Source organism: Urocitellus parryii, chromosome 3 (genome assembly GCF_045843805.1).
Source record: "Urocitellus parryii isolate mUroPar1 chromosome 3, mUroPar1.hap1, whole genome shotgun sequence".
Taxonomy (NCBI): domain Eukaryota; kingdom Metazoa; phylum Chordata; class Mammalia; order Rodentia; family Sciuridae; genus Urocitellus; species Urocitellus parryii.
In genome coordinates, this window is record NC_135533.1 from 37,516,528 (window position 1) to 37,535,857 (window position 19,330).

Here is a 19,330-nt window from a genome sequence, read left to right on the forward strand (position 1 = left end):
AGGTGGCATTGTGTGTTTCAAAGTCAAAAGACTAATTTCTCAGTAATGTCAGTGGCTGTCAGTCTCCCACCCCAGAGAGGATTTTTCTTTACTACTGAACAGTGACTGAGTCACAAGAGGAAACAATTCTGCTTGCTATAAGAAAATAGGACCGAAGGAATTATGAAGGTTACCAGATGTTCCAGCACTCCGGGGGACATCAGGATGCTTCTGCATATGCCATAAACAGCATAAACTGTCAACCATGAGACCCTTGGGTTCAGTGCTCACATTTCTCCCATGTGCAGAGTCACAGGATTTGAGAGCTAGAAGGACCCTTGGACATGATCTTGTTCAGAGGAATTAAACTGTGTCTGAGGGAGTCCTATGGTTCCTCTGTGACTTGGGATTGCTGAGGATAACAGTTTCTCTCCCAAACAATAATAGTGCTCTTGAGAACAATCTAAAGGGTGCATCAGATGACATCAAGACAGAATATTTTACCACACAAAGAGTAGTTGTAATAGTCTAAGGTGATTACTGTGGCTAGGGAAAAGAACCTTGTAGAAAACATTATCCACTGGTTCTGACATTTGAAGAGAGGGTTCCCAGAGAGTAGGAGAGGGCTGACTGGAAATACTGCTGCGAAAGGCCTAGTGGTTGGGGAATAAAATTCCTTCATGTAGACCTAATGTGGGGGAAAAAGACTTTCAGAGTCAAGTTAACTGACTTTCATGACCCTCCTCCATTTACATTCAATTTTCTTTGGTAAATAAAACAATATTAACGATTTCCTTTCCTTGTTATTTGGAATTTGGCGATTTGCCCTGATGATGGTTTAGTTCTTATTCATTCTGTGTTCAAATTTTAGAATTCCCTGTGATGATTGATGGTATCTCTATAGTGCTGCCTTGAGATCGATCGCACCATCTATCTATCCATCCATCCATCCATCCAAGGGACAGAGGTAGCTCACTCTTTGTAATTAGAACCAGTTATAATGAGAGAAGACCCAAAATTTTAACATGAGGTCAAGCATATGTCCAAGGTTACACAGACATTCAGAAAATTGGGATAGATGCTTCTGGCTTACCATCACTGTTGATGCACACAACCTCTTGAACCTGAGTGCCTGGACCACACTCCTTTCCGTTATCTGGCTCACAATCTCCAAGCCTCACTGCTTTCCACTCATAGCAGGATGGCTCTTCACAGGGAATGGCTTCCAGCAAATGAGGGCAGTTTCCAGTGCCCCCAGATCCCCCAGTGGGCTCATTGGTAATGCGCCGCTTCCTCAGTTTGAAGCCTGAATTATCGGGGAAAGAAAATATTTATTGTGAACATCAGGGGTCCAGTATTTCAGAAAGCTGAATGAAACCCCATGTGAACGTGGGATGTGGGTAGATGGTAGAAGTCATGTCTGTTTTGAATCATTAGAGCATGTATCCCCAAATTGTACCCCAATGTGACCTCATAAACTGTTTTTGAAATGAATGAACGAATGAACAGAATGGAAAGAAGGGTTTTGCTTTTAGCTTACTACAGAATAGATAAGGCAAAAAAAAATAAAATAGTTCCTCTGTCCCTCATAAGGCTCAGTGGGGAGAGAGATAGGAGAAAGGGAGAGAGAGAGAGAAAAAAAAAAAGAAACGAGATAGATTTTGGTAGATAGATTTGGAAATTCTAAAGTTAAACAGCTTTCAAAAAACCAATGAAATCTCAGGCTATACAGAAATATTCATGATCCAGTGAAAATTCTATTACTTTTCATCCTTTAGCACTTATCACATGATTGAATTTGGGAAAGGAACCTCTGAGAAATTGGATGGTTCCAGAGAAATTGTTCTTGAGCCTCCACTGAATTTAGACTCTGGAAATTTGAATTTAGGACCTAAACCATTCTAGCTTCAATGTGGAATATTTAACATTCTGCTCAAGGTTTCAATCACACCTAAGTTCTGCTTTTCCTGACAATGTAAAACACAATTAACAAGTCTGTTTATTGCTATGGGAACATACTAGAATAATTAGAAGGCTTTCCTTTGAAACAAAACAGGAAAATGTTTTCAATTATGAGATTATGTGGTACATCATGAAGTAAACCACTGAATTTATTCTATCTCTTAGACATTATAATTTGCATTAAAAAAGTAGTGACTTTTTAAAAAAACATGTTGACCTTCAAATTAATAAGGAGCTCTGATTACTGGGCACTACTATGGGCCAGGCTCTGAATTTTTCTGTTTTTGCTCATTGATTCTATTTTTTTTAAGTTTTGTTTTTTTAAAATATTACTTTTTAGAAGTCAATGGATCTTTATTCATATGTGGTGCTTAGAATCGAACCCTGGGCTTAACACATGCTAGGCAAGTGCTCTACCACTGAGCTACGACCTCAGCCCAAGCTTTATTCTCTAAAACAACAATTTAAAGGAATTAAGGTTTATAAAATTTTGGTTCAACAATAACTGTTATTTTAAAGTACCACCATACATTCCAGATTTCAAATATTCCTTTAAAATCTAAACTTGATTAATATGAAAACATTCATGTAATTATGATAATTATTACTAACTTGTTATATATCAATTGTATCTCTATTTCATAAGTATATGTCTTTAAAATACAAGATTTTTTTTAAAAAAATTAATTTATTTATTTTAATTAGATATATATGTCAAATATTATTACGTGCCTTTTACAGGTAAGGAGACAAAGACTTAGAAAAATGCATTAACTTATCTAAACCAAAAATGACAGAGTAGGTTTTCCAATCCAGGTCTGTCTGACACCACAGCTCATTTTAAACTCTGAACTAAACTGTTTCGGATGTTTTCCATCATGTTGTCTCAAGTATAAAGCATCTGGCCTATGTTCTTCTGTTTTCATCTTCTGGTATCATCACCAGACTAGATTACTCATCTTTGAAATCTGTATTCCTTAGCCATTCTTGAAAGTATAACAAACGAATAATCAAAAAGAACACAGAACAGTATTTTAAAAAATGAGCCAAGATGTGACATGTCATGTCAATAGTACATACCTTTTTTGCCTTGCTGGTCATCACAATTTTCATAAGTACAAGGTCCCCAAGCAGACCAAGGTGAAACCTCACATTCAATTGGACAAGGAATGTGGCACAGCTGTGTCGTGTTAGGGACTGGGCCAGTGCATAATTTTGAATCCACTGGTTTTGAGGCTGTTTGGAAAAAGAATAGAGATATATGCTAAGAACTAAACCAAAAGCAATTGTTGTAGTCAACAGTATGACTCGTCTGTATGTATGAAAAAGGAAAATGCTTAAAAGATATAGCACCAGAATATTATTCCAATGCTTCTCAACTATATCCTGAAAATAAAAAGAGGAGTGAGTAACAAAAGAAGCAGTATAGTTTAATCAAAAGAAACTGGACCAGAAGTCCAAACTATTACCAGCTTTACCACCAATTAGCCATGTAGTTAATAATGATAAATGCAACTCTCCTACTCAATAAAGTAATCCTTAACGTGAACTCTAAGCTAGAGTTTAAGAAAGTAGAATCTGCTTTAGAGGACCCAGCACAGGAAGAGGGACAAAGCAGTTTCAATAAATATATATATATATATAAAAAATAAGTCCACTGAGTGGCTTCTGATGGAGCAAACTCCTGTTCCTGTCAGTCCATAGGTATTAAGAGGTGTCACACGGATATGAGGAAGTTAAAACTCATAGGGAGCTACTTTTTCTACTCCAGCTTTGACTCACACAGTGCTTTCCAGAACTTTTCAGAATATATTATCTGTATATGTGACCAAAATCTAAGAGTTGCTAAGGACCCTAAGTAATAATTGTTTGTTCATAAGTTGACCATGGGTACATGTTGCTTGTGCATGCTTCTATTTTTTTGATGCCTAGAGTTTGGATCTTTGGTATACACATATTTTTGAAAGTTTATGTCAAGGTATATCCATAGTATGGCTACAGAACTGGTTAAAAATTACTAAGAGAGGAAGGTATTCATATGTACAGAAGAAGAGAATTAGCTGCTTGTCTATCTATCTATCATCTATCTATATATCATCTTTCACTCCACAGCTATAGTTAATTTTGCTGCAAAATATTTAATTAATAAGTATCTTAGTTACATATTCCCTTTTATAAAAGTTAATTCCTGTTTCACTCTGATAATTTGGAGAACCCATGCTTGCAGAATGAAGGACTTAAATAACAGACTTAGCCATTTGTCATTCTCCTTATGTGAGAGGACTGTCTAATTCTAGTTGCTGAGATTGCATCTAGAAACTCATAAAAATATTAAAATATTTTAAGCTACGATTTTTAAATTTAAGTACTGATTATGTCTATTTATAGTTTAAACTCTAAGGCAAATTGTAAGTCCCTTAAGTCATGCGCCCCTTAAGTTTCTACACACACAAGAACACACAACCACACATGCTACCTAAAGGCCATTATGTTGACTTCTCTTACTGACAGTTTTTGTTTTGAAAAATATTCTGCAGATTTTATCTTTTTCTTCTTCCTCCGAGAACTGCTTATCCCCTTATCCCTTCACTTCCCACATGGACTATAGTGAAAATAAATGACAGGGCACCTCTAATTTGCTTAGTATGGAGCACAGCAAGCATGCTCACTCAAGTTAAAAGGATTATTGCTATGCACAGCATAACATCAGCCAAAGCCAAAAATGATTAATTTTATTGCTTTCTAATGGTGAAAGTACTTGACATGGTAATGATAGAAAATACAAAAATAAATTATTCACTTTCTGTGAATAAAGAAGAAAACCTTGACAAAATGATACACATTTCACATAAAAATGAATTATTTTTAAGACCCATATAGGCAGAAGAGTCTATACTAAGCAGCAAAATTAACATAAGTACTTTCACTTTCATCCTTTCACTTGTAGCATTTTTTCAGACTCATTTAAATTAGAAGTTTGGTGTAATGGAGACCTGAAAGTCCTCCAGCATTTTCTTTCAATTGATTATAAGTCACTTTAAGCCTTGGTATTAGTATATATTTTTTTTTTTGGAAATAATAGTTATATCAAACAAAGTCTAAGGGGCATGTGATCTTGAAGACTATAAGTCTGAAGAAATTTATATGTAAGGTTGAAGAATTAGGGAGAGAAGCAAGGCTTTATTAAGGAAACAAACTGCAACATTGTACTTCAGCTTCTCTGGTTATTCTCTTTGCAAGTTTAATTTTAGCTTTTGGTTTATTTTGAATGCATCAAACAGAATAATCAGTCATGAAATCTTCTTGAGCTACTAGAAAAGAAAGGTGATGAATAAAGGCTCAGAAAGTATTGCTAAAGCAAAATACTCTTGAGGGTGGCATAGTTGCTAAGCCAACCAAGTAAACCCTGAAATAATATAATTCTTGACAAGTGACCTCTATTTTTTAGATGTGCTTTTATATAGATGTAGGCTTTTCCCATTAATCAAAGAAACAAGGAGAGAATATATGTTTGTGTACATTATACTCCCTTGATGATTTTCATTATAGGCTGTCTTGTAAATAGAGTATGTATTGATAATGTAAATCCCAATATTATCTGAGTTCTTCAATATAAGTCAATCACATCTTTGCAATTGCCCCAAGAGTTATTTGGAATTAGTGTGATACAATCAATGAAGTAAAGGACAAACTCATAAGACCTTACTGGGATCCTGTTCATACCTGTGGGATATAATTCCTGCAGGTCTTTGTTATACAACATAGTGTTTGCTGTTGAACTAATATTGTCAAATATTGAGATCTGAATTTTTCTATAAGTAATACACTTATTGTTCATGTATAATTTTACTACTTCGAAAATTTTTCATGCAGTACAATTTCTGTAGAAATATTTTACATATTTTTAAACACCTGATTGTTGATTTCTTGAAAATAAAATAGACATTTTGATGTCATATGATAGAAAATATATTCAATTAAATGCATATCACATACTTCATGAGATCACAATGTTTGAACTTCTTTAGGGTTACCAAAAAAAAAACTCTAAAAATTGAGAGTGGTATATTGTTGTATGTCTGAAATGTTTTTATATATATTTTTAAGTTTATAACATTTTAAATGGAAAAGGACTGTTATAATAGACTTAAGACTTATGTTTCCATCAATCTAATCAATGAGGTATTCTGAATATCTATCTGATGGATAATCCAAAGAGACAGCTAATATATAATTTTTAAATTGAATATTTTTGAGATAACTATAAATTCACATGAAACTATAATTTGATGGAGATTCTATACATTCTTTACCTACTGTCCCTCAATGGTAAGATGTTACAAAACTATAATATGAAACAAATCTGGCAACAAATTCTTCTATTTTTCCTTCACCTAAAAATATCTTTATTTCTCCTTCATTTCAGAGGGATGCTTTTTACTGAGTACTGAATTTTTAGTTGACAATTCTTTTTTTTTTTTTGTAAACAACATATTGCAACTTTATTAGATTTTTTTATTAGATTTATTTTATATTTGGACTCAAGCAAGGTTTAAGTTGACAATTCTTTTACTTTAGCATTTAAAAAAATATTTTGTCACTTTTTCCTGGTCTATAAGTTTCCTGATTCACTATCATTCAAACTATCTTTTCTGTCTAGATGGAGTGTCATTTTTTCTCTGACTGCTTTCAAGTATTTTTTTTCTTATCTTTAGTTTTCATACTGTAATTATAATGCATCTCTTTTAGTTTAACCTTTCGGAGACTTATGCAACTTCTTGAATCTGTAAATTTATATTCTTACCATATTTGAAAAGTTTTTAGCCATTACTTTTTTTTAGAAACTTAAAAAACTACAACAACAAAAAAACAAAACAAAAACCTCTGCCTTCTTTTTCCTCTCCTTCTAAAACTCTAATCATGAATATGAGATCTTTTGTTTCAGACTCACAGGTTCCTGAAACAATTTTTTATTTTTTTTCCTACAATATACTTTATCTCCACTGGCCAGTGGGGCTGGGAATTGAACCCATAGCTGTGTGCATGCTAAGACCTTCATTTTACCACTGAGCTACATCTGTAGGCCCAGTTTAGGTCATTTCTATTTCTCTGTATTTCAATCCTTCACTTCTTTCCTCTATCTCCTTCATTATGCTGATAAGCCATGAATAGAAATTTTTATTTGCTTTATTTTTGAGATCTAAAATTTCCACTTGGTTCCTATCTTCAATTTCTTGACTGAAGTGTTTTATGTTTTGTTCCAAGCATGCACATAAACATTGAAGCATTTTTATCATATGTTCTGTAAAATCTTGTTAGATAATTCTAATCACTCCACCATCTCAGTGTTGGTTGGCATTCATTGACTGTTTTCTATTCAATTTAAAATTTTCTTGGTTCTTGATATGATGAATGATGTCAATCAAAACCTGGACATTTTTTTTGTGCTGTGTCCCAAGTCTCTAGATCATTTTCAAATCTTTCTTTTTTCCTAACTGGGTTTTTATGACTGTTCCAGCACAGGAAAGGGTGAGAATGTCGCGGTGTTCCTGGGAGTTGAGAGTGAAGGCCTGCCTTCCATTGACAGTGTGTGGGTGGAGCTGTTAGTCACTGTGAGGGTGTGGATATTCTGGTTCCCCATTGCTTCACCAACACCATGGTGGGAGTTCATTACCAACATCTGGGATGCAGGGCCTGTTCGCTGCTTGACTTTCTCTGGCAGCACCCAGCAGAAGTGCGGGTACCTCATTATGTAATAGTGAAAACTGAGTCTCCCTATAGGCTCTGCTGGTACATATAAGGTATGGCCATGCTCTTTATCTGTGTTTCTTGCTGGAATAGAATTATTACCTAAAGTTTGTGTCATGTCATATTGATCTTTTATTTGGCTAGAAAGAGCAGGCGTTTGTTTAGACTTTTAAAATCTATGACCACTTGCATTTCTGGGTTGCTGGCTGCTTTATCTCCAAGTCTCAGATACAGGAGGCAAAGGAAAGCCATGGGAACTTGCGGGGGGTAGGGGGGCTGAGGTCTATACTTCTCTGCTTTCTTCTCTACAAGTTTTAGTCTTCTTGTAGTTTGTTTTCTATATACTTTCTAGGGATTTTTAAAATTTCGTACAGAAATTACATCACTGTTTTTCTGAAAGCAGAAGTCTATAGGTTATTTTTAAAATAAATCCTTTTAATTATAAAACTCAGATCACAAATAGAGAAAATCCTTAGAGAATTCCCCAAATCCACTATATGAATCTAATCTAGCATAATACTATACTCCTAAATCTGGTCTCTTCCCTGGTACAGTACTGATGCCATATCACAGAAATTTCCATTCTTAATGGCCTGAAGGGAAGCCTACAATTACCTATCAAGAGATCTTTAGTTATTAGGGATAAAAGAAGGGTTGATTCAGACAGAAAATAAAAAGCTGTACTATAATAGAGCCGTATAAGGGAAATTTATATTTTAAAAAACCCTTATTTTTTTCATCAAAAGGAAAGTTAATACAAAAGGGTCTAAGATTCTGGATAGAATGAAGTTCAGAGATGTAATGGTAAACATTGGAGAGGATGGAAGGCAGAAAAATGGTTCCCCAAAGATTCTGGGCCTTGGTACAGTGTTGTCTCATTTGGCAAATGGCCTTTGCAGATGTGATTAAAGTCTTGAACCTTGAGATGGTCCATGCACCTTGGATGATGTGGGAAGTCTGGTTTAATTGCCTGAGCCCTTAAAAGCAGAAATCCTTTTCTGGCTGGAACAGAACAATATGCCAGAAAAAGGCAAGAAGAATCCAAGATGATAAGTAATGTTTTGTCATTACTACCTTTACAGAAAGGGCCAGACCCCAAGAAATGAATATGGTCTCTGGAAGCTGGGAACAGTCCCCAGCTAAAACCTCGAGGGAAACAGACCTCAGCCCTCCTCCCGGAAGAAACAAAATCCTGCCAGCACTTCAAGTGAGCAAGGAAACAGATCCCTGGAGTCTCCAGGAAGGAACAGAGTCCTGCCAAACCCTGATGTTACTCTGGGGAGACATATGTCAAAACTCCTATCCTTCAGAATTATAAGAGAGGGTGTGAAATTGTGGTAATTTGTTGTAACTGAGCAGAAAGATATAAATAGCAAGATTTAACTGAAATACAAACTACTTAATATGAAAATTGGGAGAATGATTAGAGATAAATATTCCAAAGTCTTTAGAATTATATTAATTATTGACCGTATTCATTTGGTAATAAGGTAATCTCTTTGCACAAATGTATAAGGATGCATAACTTCTGAACCAAGGCAAGCTACGTGATAACCAGACAGGTACAACAAATTCAAAGGAGGGCAAGAAAGGAGAAACTAAGACAAAGTGCAACAAAAAGAATATGATAAGCTAGAAAAATAATGCAAATGATTACACTTAGCTACTAAAAACCAGATCCAACTGAATAAAAATATAAAATTTAAAATGACATATCCACTGGTTTTTTAAAAATGTAAAAAGTTTGGCAATGCCAAGTGCCAGAGAAGATGTGAAACAGCCCAAACAGTTAAACCTTGTTGGTGGTAATCTAAGTGGTTTGGACCACCTTGAAAAACAATTGTGGAACATGCCACCATTGTTGAAAAGATATATTACTTCTAATACCCTGGAAAAAATATCAGACGTTCACCACAGGAGATAATTAGAAGAATTGTTATTGCAGCATTGTTTATTATAGCAAATCTAAAGATTTTTCCAATAAAACAGAAACACTTTGTTGCCATGTGCAACAAAGGGGGAACAAATAATAAATTATCCATTGTGCATTCTCCCTTGCTGCAATGAATAATAAACCAGCTTATTCAAATACAGGTGTGTTCCCAGTGCTCTTTGACTGAAGAGCATTGACAAGTCAGATGTTCAAAAAAATGTAAGAAGAATAAAAATAAAATCTAGAAGAGCGGTTTCACTGTGGTTGCAGTGGGATATGCTTTACTTAATAGCAAATGCTTGTTAGTATTTACTATGTATCAGGCAATGCTATACAGTTGCAAATACTTAACAATAGTAATTCATTTAATTCTCAAAATCCCCACAGGTTAGGTATTACCTTATTTGGTGGGGATCATTTTCCCGCTTATAGGGAAACAATATGGAGAGGTTAAGTAACTTGCCCCAAATCACACAACTAGGAAAATCACATACCTAAATTTGGGATTTACATCTAGGCAGTTTGGCTACCTAATCTTTACTGTGTACCTCTAATACTCCTCCATGAGATTTTTGAAGGACACTTGAAGGAGTTTCAATAATATGTAATGTCTGCATAGAAGCACACAAACACACACACAATTTATATTGCATTTATTAAATAAATTATTTTCATCCTCATAGTAAGCTCGTGAAGTATTGAAATCCCAAATTTAAAGACAAAGAGATAATGAGACACAGAGATGTTATGCAACCTGCCCAAGGTCACATAGCTGATTGGTAACAGGATTTAACTTATTCACTATGCTATACTCTCATATGGCAATTAGTAGAAGCTATGTTCTTCTCTCAATTCCATACAACTCCTAGAAGTCTATAAGATAAAGGATTATTTGACCAGAACTGCATGTTTTTAAATATCTATTTGATTATTGTGGGATAGGAGCAGGAACTGGGAGTGACAGTCATTGGAAAATGAATCTGTAGTATTTTAAATTTAAGAAGTTTAGATTTTTATCCATGTTAATATCTAGTACTTTCAAACCATTTTTTTTTGGTTCTAAGATTCCCCCAGATCTATCTAAGATTCCCCCAGATCTATCACACATATATTTTTAATTTTTTTTAAATCATGAAAATATCTTTGGATTTTCAAAATATCAGAGATCTCACACTCAGTCTGCTTCAGATCTATCTATATTATGATATGCCTTTTCTGTACTCATTCAGAAGACACATTAGTACTCAAAGGTTGAGAAAACTGCAATAAGTTTAATAATTCATTCATCCATTTAGCAAAACAGCTGAGCATTTTAGGCTTTCAAAACCCTTGATATTATATTTATTTTTCAATGTCTCCTCTGGAAATCTTGAATTAGCATTTTATTTCTTGAATTAGCATTTCATTTCCTCAAGCAAGCTTATTTGATTGCTAACTCACAATTATGAAAGAATTCTCTTAGATTTAAATATTAATTTCTATGTGAGAATTGAACAAACTTTATGATTAAATGTAAGAGAGTATGATACCTAAAGAGATTTCAAAGACAAAAATAAATTGGTTACAGATCATTCTTCTTTTCTTTTCTTTCTTATTCTGTTTTCCTTCCAATTACTAAAATAAATATCAGCGCCCACTCTTTGTAAAGCCTGTCTTTGTGTCAAATACCATGTGCCAAACGATGCTGACGGGCAGTAGCCAGGTGCTCAGTTTGTGTCTTTGCTTCTGTTGTTTTACTTTCCTTCATTATGACCAGTGCACAGGTAGTAAGTTAGGGTATTTTAAACAAGCCAGTTTTGGGCTGGGATTGTGGCTCAGTGGTAGAGCCCATGCCTAACATGGGCAGGACCCAGGTTCGATTCTCAGCACCACATAAAAATAAAAAAGGCATTGTGTTGTGTCCATCTACAAAAAAGATTCTCCCTCTCTCTCTCTCTCCCCTTTCTCCTCTTAAAAAAAAAGCCAGTTTTAACTTTGAGAAGGCTCTATTTTTGGTTTACTCAATACTTGCTTATACCTCAGCCAGAGGCACTAAAACTTTACCCTGAAGAATTGGTATCAAACAAATAAAGACTTTATCATGAAAATTAATAAAATTCTGTGAGTAGCAGTGATTCCCTATAGCTTTTGATGTTCATGTACTAAATTTTATTCATATGTATGTAATTTCTTTTCTCATCTCTTTCTCATACTGATTCACTTAATGGAAACGTAAAACCCATCATATATTTTTCAAATAGTACAGCACATTGTTTTCCAAAGACCATGCACTTATTTCTTAACCAATTTTGAAACCACATTTTAAACAATGATTGAGAATTGTGTCTTGGTATTTTAATAGTGCTACCAAGCTTACTTCCAGTCCTCTCTTGGATGACAACTCAATGTTGAGGTATTTTTCTTAATTAGTCATTTGTCCTTTTAGCCTGGGAAGAGAAAGCATACAGGAAGAGCACCTGAGTCTGTTTTCTGCATCATAATTAACATCTTCAGTATCCAATCGACGCACCACTGCATCCGTGCAGTTAGTGAGCTGACAGCCTGACATCCATCCTGGCCATCCTGCTCTACCACAGATGGCTCCTCCTTGCACCCACTCCTGCTGGCTGTTTCCATAACCTCTTGAACTATATTGAAGTCACAAGTCAGATAAGTTCTGACTTTTTGTTTGTTTGTTTGCATCTTACATTAAACTATTTTAGATGTAAGCTATTCATTTGAGTGGTCCCTGGTCTTAGGAATTAGGGTATTTTTACATACGCCTTCTAACTTTTCTAGCTGCTTTTTCTGTTGGGGTTATAGGACTATGTTTGATCCATCTTTAGTTTATAGGCAAGTGAAAATTATGCTGGATACATTTCATAAATTTAGATGAGTTTCTCTGGAAGTATTCCAATAAAGGATGCTTATGCCCTGATTAAAATAATAAGAATATCCCTCTTTCTTTCCTCCTCAACTGTAGATTCTACTTCTAACTTTCCAATTATGGATGTTGGGAAACTGATGGTGGAGAAGGAGCTGGCACAAGAGCAGCAATGTAATTCAAGAACAGAGTTCCAAGAAGACTATCTCCTCTGTAAAAGACTAAGCCTCCTGTGGCTGGTCTCTGAATGCTGCCTGTGGCAGACAGGCAGGATATTTGAAAGATGGACCCCTTACTGACTTGGCTTCAGCCTTCACTCTGCTGAGCTGGGGTGCCCTGAGAGTCTCGGCTGCTTACTTCTCTCATAAACTCTATTCAGTCTCACAGGGCTTGTTGTTTCTTTTGCTCAGTGCCTCCAATTCCTTTGAATTTTTATCACTATCATCTTGGAAAATAAAACCTTCTCTAAGGGTCCTGACTCTGGATGGACTCTATTCCCACTTCCAGGACTGAAAAAGTACGTTTTGTCTAGTTTTATATTCTACTAGCCATTTTAGGTAATATAGAGGGAGGTCCATATGCAAAGCCATATTGCCTAAAAAAGAACTACCCTCATGTCTCAATGCCAATAAAAGATCTGTGCTATCCTTTCCAGTATTTATAGAAATGAACACATGTCAGATAATTTCTCTAACTGACCCTATTCCATATAAGACAAGAATATTTTAAAACATGTGGGAATGTAAAATACACATCTTCATATCTTATAGCTATGCCAATCCTGGTTAGAATTTGAATCTCACCAATTGTATCAGCAGCTTTATGAGCACCTCACTCCCTTTCTTTGGGGATGTACTATCTGTTGCAGCACTGCTATACAGATTTTTTTTTTTTAACCTGGACATGTTGTAGAATACTGTACATAGAATTCACACTGAAATCTTCCAATCATTACACCCTTATCAATTCAAATTCCCATGTACAATGTCCCTATCCAGGACAAAAGATACTCTAAATTAAAATAAGCAGTTTAGAACATGCATGCTATCCACAATAGAATGATAGAGATTCTTAGCATTTAGATTTTGGAAGAATTACAGCCTTTGTTTTAAAGTGACTACTGAAAAAAGAGAATCTGCATATCTAATCAAACAAGATCTACAAACAGCTCCACATACTTGTTGAGCTAAATATAATCATTCAGATGACTCTGTGTATTAACTTTCTAGGCTGCCATACCAAAATTCCACATATGAGGTGGCTTAAACTACACAAAGAGTGACAGCCTGTCTTCACATTTAAACAAGGCTATCTTGCTGTGTGGAGTGCCAATTGTGGAGGGCAAGTGACACAGAGTTACTTGTTAGGAGTCTCTGACAACAATATAAGCAAATGACAGTAGTTTGGACTAGGCAATGATATTAGGGTTGAAATGGCCAGATAGGTACTGAAGGTAGAGTCTGGAAAATTTCCTGAGGGATTGTTGAGAGGTTAAAAGAAAAATCAAGAAAGACTCCAGTGATTCTGGTCCAAGCAACCTAAGTCTAGCGCTTGATGGTCACTGCACCATTTCTACATATTCTTGACCTTTAGACTACCGTCTGTTTTCTAACACTGTCTCTCAGCCCATCAGTGGCTTCTTCTCTAAACAATATTCTGAGATAGCAATCCCCCTGCCTCTTTCCTGTGCCTCACTCCTGCCTTGCTCTACTCCACCTATAGTTAACCCATCATTATGGCAGCTGCTGGCTGAATGGGCAGGTCTGGTTAAATATTGGCTTTGACATTTTAACAACAAAATTATTTTACTCTTCCAGGTTCCTCTTTATTAAGCTACAGCAAGAAGCGTTCTAATGTTCACCCTAGAGCCTTAATGTCATTTATTGAAGGAATCTTATTGCCACTTTCCTTCAGTGAGGGTTTTCATGTATTTCTTAAAAACAAGCATTACAAGTCCAGTGCTGCTGAGACAACATCGTTGGAAAATGTCATCATGTAGCATTGAAGCTTTCTGGAATGTGACAAAATTACTAGTTTCTTCTTCTGTGGAGTATAATCATAATTTTCCAGATCCATCTCAATCTTACAACAGTGATTTTTTCATTTTCAGTACATGCAGCAATTACTGGGGAGGGCGGGTAGGAGTGAGGAGAGGGGATGCAGACTCTTGGATACCATCCCCTAAAATGATTCACTACATTTAGATTGCAACCCAAGAACAACCATGTTCAGACCATGCTTTAAGAAACACAGCTTCCCAAACTGCAGCTGATGCCACACAGCACTGTGGCACTAAATTCTTACCTATTAGAAAATGCCACCCACATTCAAGAACAGAGCTGCATGCCCTAGGATAAAGAATTGCTTGCTATTACTTTTGGCCATTAAGTATGGTTTCTTCAGTGACATTTTTTTTTCTTTTCTACTGCAGCTGAATTCCCAGATATTTTTTTCTAATCCCAAACTCTCATTTTTACTTACAATAATATACAAGCTGAGTTTTAATACTTTCCCCTAAACTTAGGCTATATTCATTTAAATACAACTTCTTAAAAGAATGACCCTGGAGATTCTTTAACAAACCTGCCATTGCAGATCTCAAATCCTGCTAGGAAATCCTTTAGGAGGTTTATTATTGGCAATTTCCCTGCCTCATTTTTTTTTTTAAAGAGAGAGCGAGAGTAATAGAGCAATAGAGAGAGAGAATTTTTTAATATTTATTTTTTAGTTTTCGGCGGACACAACATCTTTGTTGGTATGTGGTGCTGAGGATCGAACCGAGGCCACACTCATGCCAGGCGAGCGCGCTACCACTTGAGCCACATCCCCAGCCCCCTGCCTCATTTTTGTAAGGTGACAAAACTGCATCTCAGGTAAAGGGGTTAAAATTAGGTGTGAAAGTGAGGGGGACTAACCAGAAAAGTGCTCTGGGACAGTGGAATCACTTTATTCCTGAGGATCAGCTCAAGTGTTGTTAATATTTAGATGTTTCCTGTCCTAACTTGTTAAGTAAAAGCTAATAATCCTTTTGAGCCCATGGTGCCATATACTCCAGGATAAAATTTTATTGCTTTTTGCATCCCTGTCTTTCATTTCATGCAGAGCAATGACGCTCATCCTTGGCTGTATATTGGAATCACCTTTAGAGTGATTTAAATTACCATTGCCCAGTTCTCTCTCCCATTCTCCCAGACTTGGAGATTTAGGGTGATGTTTTAGGGTAAGGCCTGACCTTCAGGTCTTCCCCCGACTTCGCCACACACACACACACACACACACACACACACACACACACACACCAGGCATTGAAACTGGGAGTGCTTAACTACTGATTCACATTCCCTGACATTTTTATTATTTATTTTGATTTATTTTGAGACAGAGTCTTGCTAAGTTGCTTATGGTCTTACTAAGTTACAGAGGCTAGTTTTGAACTTGCAATCCTCCTGCCTCAGCCTCCTAAGCTATTGGACTTTTAGGATCTTGAAAAACTCCTCAGTTATTCAAGATAACAGATAAGATTGCAAACCACAGCTCTGTTTGGACCTATTGTCAACTTGCAGCTCACCATCATTCCATATCTTCTGAACTCAGATTTTTCAAGGTCTCCTACTTTCTTATTCTTCTTTTTCTTTGCTGTCACTCAAATTCAACATTTCCTTTTCTTAAGCATTTTTCCCTCATATTGATTTTATACCTTTTCATGCAGTTTTCACTGGTGATATCTATTATTAATTATTAGTCCCTTCTATATTTTTCAGTCTTCCTTTTTAATCTCAGCTCTATGTCTTTTACATTTATGTTTTTGTCAACTTCTAGTCTAACTGTATACATTCAAAATCTTGCCTATTATTTTACCATCACTTTAATTTTAACTTTAATTTTAATGATGTTTAAGTGCCATGCTTATTACCTCATGACTTTTTCTCTAAAAGTTAATTTGCAATTTAATGACTTTCCTCCAAACCTTTCCTAATTACTATGATTTTTAAGTTCACTGATCTCACATTTTTCTGACTTTTTCCCCCCTCTGGACAGTAAAAATGAGGAAGCCCACATGGACATGTGTGGTGTTCTTCCTCCTACAGACCTTCTGTTTATCCTCAGAGTAACTTGGGTGTCTTTAATCATCACTTAAAAAATGGAACTGCTGTGCTTTTTAATATTTCGGGGCATTCAAAGCTTACACAAAGAGATACATATTTTAAAACTCCTTACATATGACACATGAAGAACTACTGATTATGGGGGAGAAAATGTCAGTCTTGTAACTCAAGCCAAAGAGGCTGTGGGGAGAAGTGGAGGTTGGGGTGGGGTGACTTAAACCTCAGTTTCACCTTGACAGGGAACCAGGTAGGATGAAAGGAGAAAAGAACAATTGAGAGGATATGTAGAGGTAGATCTTAAACCAGGGAGCTCTTATCACATGTGATTAGCATATGTATTCCCATTTTGAGATTGTTTCTGTGTCATTTATGATGGAGTCCTCAGAGGACTCCCGAGGCTATGACTTTGCCCAGCTTGTTTTCCAGTGGGCTCAGCTGCATCAAGTTGGGAGACCACATTAATTTGTCAGGACTTCTGTTTGACCAGCTGACACCAGACAGATTTTAGAAACAATGAATATGAGAAGGGAAGCTGGTCTCTCCTCCAGACTGTAGGTTTGGGTTCTATAAGATAAAGCTCTCTGGAATTCGGGAGATGGCAGAGGTTCTGTAGATCTTGACCCATCACTTAAAAGGAAGTTAGGACGCTAGTCTGAGAGAAAGTAGGTATCAGGAACTTGATGTTCTCACTTATTCAGTCCCCAAGGTCAAAGCTCAAATGTTGACATGTTTTACTCCCCTAGAGATACTGTGGGATTGCATGTCATGCTTCTTGCAGAAAAAGAATCTATTCTAAATATCTGGCCTTACTTAATATTTGAGGACAGATTTATTGAGACTTTACTATATACCAGCCATGGGTCTAACAATACTATATTGATTCTCTCACTTAAACTTTCACAAATTTTATCATTTCCATTGTTTTTAAAAGAGGGAAACAGATTCACAAAGAAGTTACATAACCTCTCCAGGATCACATGGCTCAGGCATTCTATTTTCACAGACAACTTTCCTAGCCGCTTGATAGCAAATTCACATTTTATTTCTTTGAAGATGTCAGTTTGTCACACTACATAATGAGGGATATTTGCACTGGGTATACAATTTCGATAATTCGTTCTTCAGTAGATATTATTCTATTGTCTCATTGTCATTGGTGAAATTTTCAACCCTCATTTGTTATCATTATACATATACACAAACCCAACTTAATTTTTTTTTATCTTTATCTTTAGTTTTTTGAATTTGACTAAAATTATTTCTATTATTCTTTCATTTGTAATTTATTCTGCCTGGGGATTGCTGATCTTCATAGATCTGTAAGTTGATTTTTTCTCAACAAATTTGAGAAAATTTTGGCCATTTATATCTTTACATATGTTTTGTGCCAGATTATTTTCTCTTCTCTCTCCAGAAGATCATTAATTCATATAGTAGACATCTTGACATTCTACCAGTCACTGAATCACTATTCCCTTTTTTCCTCAATCTCCTTTCTCTCTGTTCTTCTGATCTAATCATTTCTATTGATCTGTCTTCCAAATCAATAACCCTTTCTCCTACTTAAATACATAATTTCTATGGATTTTTCTTATAAATCACTTAGACTTTCTTCCTCAATGTCCAATTGTTAAGCCTACTCAGTGAATTTTTTTTAATTGCACAGTGTGTATGTTCTTTAATTTCCACATTCTTAAAATGTCTATTTTTCTTCTCATACTCCCATCTGTTCACTCTCCAAGGTAATTTTTTCCTTAAGTCCTCAAACATATGTTTAATAGTTTCTTAAAGTCCTTGTCTGCTGATTCTAATATCTGGTTCATTTCAGAGTATATTTCTATTGGCTATTTTTCTTGATAATGGGTATTTTTATTCTGTTTCTTTGAATGTGTAGTAACATTTTACCATACATTGTGCACAATATGTTTTGGAGTCTGGATAATGGTATTGTTTTGTATAGAGTGCTAAGCTTTGTTCTGCCATTCAGTTAAAGTACTGGAAGATCATCCTGATTCTTTTAGGTTTGGTTTCATTTGCAATTAAAGCTGGCATTTTTCAGGTTTGACTTGGCTGTGACAGTGTGGTCCTTACTCCTAGGCCACAGCCTTTCTGGGGCCTGAGGTGCTCAGCAAATATTCTTTACCTTTGTTGGGCTGGAACTCTGACATCTTCCAGCATGGTACTACCTATATATACTACCATTTTCCAGCCCTCAGCCTTGCAGAACAGGATTCTGCTGGACCTCAGAGTCTCTACCCCAACATGTGTAGCCTGGCTCAGGCCAAGTCTCCACAGAGTATCCATACATAGACCAATGGACTCCACCAATCTCTCCCCAGTGCAGATTCCCCTTCTCTGTATCCCATCCTGAAGTTTACAGGCCCTTAGCAACCCAGAACTTAAATTTCTGGCTCCTTAGCTCAGTAAGACACTAAGCTTGTCTTCACTTCCCTTCTGTGCAGCAGGTGAGAACCTCCATAGAAGGTAGGGGTGACTGGATGGCTTGCAGATGTGATCACAATCTTCTGCTGCTTATTTTCTAATGTTTCAAAACAGTTACTTTATATATTTTGTCAATTATGGAGTTGTTTTATTTATTCATTTATTTTTTTGAAGTTGTTCTTATTGGGATGTTTCCAGTATGTCATTATGGCTGGAAGCAGAAGACAAGCAATATGCTTGCTTTCCTGATGGTTTTAAATATTTAGTTGCCAGATTTTGTGAAATAATTCTAAAAAT

The 19,330-nt window shown here is 35.8% G+C and overlaps 1 protein-coding gene across 1 annotated transcript in view; it reads right to left on the minus strand.

The window, feature by feature from the left end:
* Thsd7a (thrombospondin type 1 domain containing 7A) overlaps nt 1-19,330 on the minus strand; it is a 395,412-nt gene that overhangs the window by 146,230 nt on the left and 229,852 nt on the right. The window contains exons 5-6 of the mRNA XM_026397260.2: nt 3,022-3,177; nt 1,073-1,285 (exon numbers count right to left, since the gene is read on the minus strand). Coding sequence (XP_026253045.2) covers nt 1,073-1,285; nt 3,022-3,177 — 369 coding nt within the window. The remainder of the gene's footprint in view (nt 1-1,072; nt 1,286-3,021; nt 3,178-19,330) is intronic.